The sequence below is a fragment of the Phoenix dactylifera genome, chromosome 12, assembly GCF_009389715.1.
Source record: "Phoenix dactylifera cultivar Barhee BC4 chromosome 12, palm_55x_up_171113_PBpolish2nd_filt_p, whole genome shotgun sequence".
In the NCBI taxonomy this organism is placed as follows: Eukaryota; Viridiplantae; Streptophyta; class Magnoliopsida; order Arecales; family Arecaceae; genus Phoenix; species Phoenix dactylifera.
The window spans coordinates 6,522,771-6,527,609 of record NC_052403.1 but is presented as its reverse complement, the minus strand read 5'-3'; the positions used below and the strand labels follow the sequence as shown (position 1 = coordinate 6,527,609).

The 4,839-nt window shown below is 39.2% G+C and overlaps 1 protein-coding gene across 2 annotated transcripts; it reads left to right on the top strand.

Annotated features, from left to right (window-relative positions):
* The first annotated feature begins 588 nt into the window (after positions 1-588).
* Positions 589-4,326, top strand: LOC103696556 (40S ribosomal protein S15a-like). 2 transcript variants are annotated; one of them, XM_008778238.4, is made up of 4 exons: positions 589-733; positions 3,453-3,596; positions 3,699-3,859; positions 4,047-4,326. In XM_008778238.4, exons 2-4 carry the CDS (start codon positions 3,464-3,466, stop codon positions 4,143-4,145), a joined length of 393 nt encoding a protein of 130 aa, XP_008776460.1. In that variant the 5' UTR covers positions 589-733; positions 3,453-3,463; the 3' UTR covers positions 4,146-4,326. The 2 variants fall into 2 exon arrangements, with proteins under 2 accessions (XP_008776460.1, XP_017696296.1); XM_017840807.3 differs by having other exon boundaries at positions 628-733; positions 3,462-3,596.
* The last annotated feature ends 513 nt before the right edge of the window (positions 4,327-4,839 follow it).

The following is a 4,839-nucleotide window of genomic DNA, read 5'->3' as shown; positions in this document are numbered from 1 at the left end:
CCAGATGTCCCTAGCCAACTCAGATGAATCAGATCCAACAGCCTTAATGATCTCCACAGCCTGACGAAGAGCATGTTCTACCACAGACCTTAGGGGTGCCCTCCTATTCTCGAAAACTCTATCATTTCTGTCCAGCCAACAGCGATAAGCTAAATAAACAGCAGCAATACCCCATCCGACAGTGCTCGGCGATCGAGTAGCATCCCTAACTAGCCGTAGAAAGTCTCCTAGCATAACACCGGGCCTCGAAAGGGGAAACGATGCCCTCCTCCACACTTGAACTGTCCTAGGGTACTTAAACAGAACATGGCTGATAGTCTCCACCAAATCTGGGCACTCCCCACATATCAGGGAAATCCGGACACATCCGGGCGCTCCCCATACATCGGGCAACTTCTTTCAAGTTCATCCGGGCCCGAGTGTTTCAGCACATATAATCACAAGCCTTCTGAGCCCGATCCGGCGGGCCCAGCCCACGACGACCCAGGAGTAGCCCTGGAGCAACGTGCAGGGGAACTGCTCCCTAGACCATATCAACCACTGGATTATAATCCAAGGGTCGGAAACTATTGATACGAGTTAAATCGCATCATAGTGTTGATCCACCATTCTCTCTTAAGGCCACATCGTTGCCCTCTCTTTGCCACTCTCATTTCTATTCCTCTCTGAGCTAGGGTTTTAGGCTTCCAGCCGCTTTGTCCTCGGCGGCGCCCTTCCTCAGTTCATATCAAAGGTGAGATCCAATCTATTCCCTTCTCGTCAATCTCGATGTTCGATGATCCTTGGATTTGTGGGAATCCCGTAGAAATTTGATGGATCTTATGTTATATGTCGCTTGTATAGACCAATCTTCATGGTTTCTTAGATCTGGAGTGTTTAATCACCCATCACTTTGTTTTTCTCCATTGAATCTGATTCCTGCATGCCTCCTAGGTTTTCCGGAGCGCATGTGGTAATTTTTTAACTATATCTGTCAATTTGTTGCTTTATCCATGCTGAATTTCTGGAGTTTTTGTTTTGTCATGTTTGTGTATGCAATTTGTCTGGCCTATTTGTGGGCTTGATGCGTTTGTTCTGGCTTCAAGATCTATCATCAGTTATAGTATTATAAGTCATGCATAATTAATGGGTATTTGATACATCCTTCTCTTGAGGTAATTGCTTAGTGGAGTCAATATACAACTACTACCATTCTGTCGTGCATTTTCTTTCCTTTCTTTTTTTTTGGGATAAAAAGGCACATCATGAAGAGTTTTTGGGGTTGCTTCTGTTATAATGTTTCCTTATCTTTTAACCTTTTAGATCTCCCACTTTGTTCTACTGTAAATTGCACCATGGGATTTCTTTTTTCCAGAAGCTAACTTTTTAGGAACTTGTGTATATCAATATATTAGAACATTGAGCAGCGAAGATATTTTGGTCTTGCAGTGAAGTTTCTGAATTGGTGTTTTTTTATTCTTTTCCAATATATGCAGAATAGGAAAGTGTTCGAAACTGGTTAAGCAATTATCTAAAATCCATGGCATGGAAGACTGTGGGGTTTGATGGAGAAATTTTTAAGAGTAATAATACAGGCAGATGGAGTGTTGATGTTCATCTAAATTGTCTTGCGATCCTTAAGTGTTTTTAAGGCTGAAGGAAGATTTTCCCAGAATGATGATTGTGCCAACAGTGTTGTAAAAAAATAACCTATAAGGTGATCACATTTACTATGTCAGAGGAAGGATCGGGTCCGGTTGTGGTATGGTAGTCTCATTTATTGTCATGCTCACCTCATCCACTGTGAACCGAGTATCTTCTTTTCGAAATGGGGCTGTAGACTGTATTGTCAGTTCACAACACTGTTTCTTGCTTTGTTTCTAGAGCAAGATGCAAAGCGATTGAGTGTCAAGAATGTTATAAAGGTACTTGGTGCTTCATCTTGTGCAGTTAAAAAAAAGAAAGTTGAAATGGGAGGCACTGTTAAGAATTTTCTTGGGTTCTTTTACATTTTAAAAAAAACAATTTTGAATAGAAAGTATTCAAGGTGGGAAGGTAGACAAGATTGGTATAAATGATGCACCGATGTTTTGGGAGAATTTCTGTAAAGAACTTCTTATTGAATGTGTTCTATTTAGGGAAAGGCTGAGTTGTGATCATCCATCATGTGAACCACCAGCCATCTCAGCCTTCAATAGTTATGCACCTGAATAGGGCCAGTATCAAAATCGATCTAATCAATCTCAATAGGAGCTGACTAACATAGCTCACATTCTGTAGAGTGATTCATGATTACTTTTGTTATTTTTGCTTCTGAAGTTTAGGTCTGCAGATATTGCAATTTTAAGGAGCTTTGGACAAAAAATACTTTTGAATCGAGGTTGGTATGGGACATTAGTTTTTATAATAAGTATATAGTTGATGAGTATCAGCTATTTGTGATTATTTTGTTCGAATGATCTAAAGTGTTTCTTTAACTCCTCCCCCCTCCTTAAACTAGATGTGTTTCTGTGCATCCATTCTTCCATATATATCGTGGCATGGTTGTCGATCATTAAATACATGTTTTCACCATTTATTTTGGTGCATCGGAATAGCATACGTAATCGAGTTGGTTATGCCTTGGAATATTAAAAACATGCGTTCATGTTAAAAAATTGTTTCTATACATCTAAATTCTTTCCAAGTCTAGTTGATCACTGCTGGTCTGCTTCTTAGTTGCATGGTCTTAAATGGCACGGCTAATTACATATGTTTCCTATGCATCAAACAACCTTGTAAGTATTGCGACAAGCCTCTCATTTGCCATATGTTATGCTGGTTTGATTTTGATGTCCAATCTGTAGGCTTACATTGGATTGATAACTGATTGCACATTATTTGCTGAACCTCAGTGGATCACACTTATCTAGCTTTGGTTCAAGTCTCACTGGGTTGTAATATTTGTCTTGGTGGATGAACTAGCAGTGCCTAGGCTTGAAAAGCTGGCCTTAAATAACCAGTTTCATATTCATGTTTGTCCACTGTTTTTGAGACGGAATGTTCCTTATTTTAATTATATAAGAACTGCTTTTATCTCTTGTTTTTGATCAGTTCTCTCTCTCTCGCTATCAAACGCACATATCTATTAATTGGTGTTTCCTGCACTGTTTTTTTTTTTACCATTTGTTATGTTAAGATGGGTGTTAGTTTGGTAGGTGGCTACAATATGGCAGAATAATTGGTTGCTTTTTCCTCCCTTTCATGCATGCAGTGTAAAGACACGTTGAACGGGCCAACCTATATTATTTCACTTGATATTTGGTGGTTATAGGAATAGTTTCACTGTTTCTGCAATTCTTTCTAAATGATAAGAAAGTGTATTACAAGACTTCTGCTTTTATCTGCAAGTAGTTGGCACCTCATTAGTGAAGCACATCATTTTGCATTTCCGTTATGTTGCCTACTTTTATATGCTTAAGTTCTTTTTTTAGTTTTGGTAAGGATGGTGAGAGTCAATGTCTTGAATGATGCTCTTAAGAGCATGTACAATGCCGAGAAGCGTGGAAAGAGGCAGGTGATGATTAGACCCTCCTCCAAGGTGATAATCAAGTTCCTTCTGGTCATGCAGAAGCATGGTTAGTCCTGTGATATACTTGTTATCAATATTGCAATCATTTGTTTACCAACAAAATGCTGCAATCATTTTATTTCTGATTATTTCTGTAATGGTTCTCTAGGATATATTGGTGAGTTCGAATATGTAGATGACCACCGAGCCGGCAAAATAGTGGTTGAGTTGAATGGGAGATTGAACAAATGTGGTGTTATTAGTCCTCGGTTTGATGTGGGTGTTAAGGAAATCGAGCCCTGGACTGCAAGACTGCTTCCATCACGACAGGTCAGTTGCTCTATTTAGTTATTACTAACTGGCCTTCCATATAACTTGGATGATTTTTTCTTTTAATGTTGAAGTTAACCTCCTAGTTTTATGTAACCAGTTAATATTTTAACCAGAATTCTCTTTCGATTTTTGTGTCTTGTTGGTGAAATGGTGATGAGAATTCTACTTTGTACTTGATGTGCAGTTTGGTTACATTGTGCTGACAACATCTGCGGGCATTATGGACCATGAAGAAGCTAGGAGGAAGAATGTTGGTGGCAAAGTGCTTGGGTTTTTTTACTAGATGTGGCTTTTGCGAGACAAACATGATGGATTAAGACCATCCTTATTTTTTTCTATAAGGAATTTTGAAACTATGTATCTGTTGTTTATCCGTTGGTTTTCTTTGGTTTAAGTTTGATGTTGAATGCTGTAGGTGTTTGCAAGACCTTTATTTTGGAGGTACAAACTTGATTTCTGCTTCACTAGTTTATTCACAATCATTTTTTTCTCTCATCGACAAGCCTGGGTCAGGCTCTACAGTTCTTTCAGCTGGTAGGCTTTAAGCGTTTCAGTTGTCGTGTATTTTTCATCAGAATTCATGGCCTTTGACACCAGGGGAAGGTGCGATATTTCATTATCTTTGCTTAGCTAAATTTATTAAGAAAAGATTATATCACCAATAATCTACTACAACTAGTGTTGATATTAGAATGAGTAATTTGGGAAAGAAAGAAACCCAGTCCGTGCAAACAGGGACTTGTTACTCTCGTATTTGCCTCCTTTGGATGAGTTAGGGATTTGAGTCTATATGGTTTTCTTAATTGTTTTTCTTTTTACAACATTTCATCAAAATTAGTTAGGTGCCTGTGATGCAATAGGTGCGGGGGGCCGGTTATATGCCTTTCTGGGTGTGGCCTTTGTGGAGTGCTTCTTGATGGCGGCAGCCGGCACGCTTTGCCTTGCTTTTGCCCTGAACCCTTGGGCTAAAAAGATTT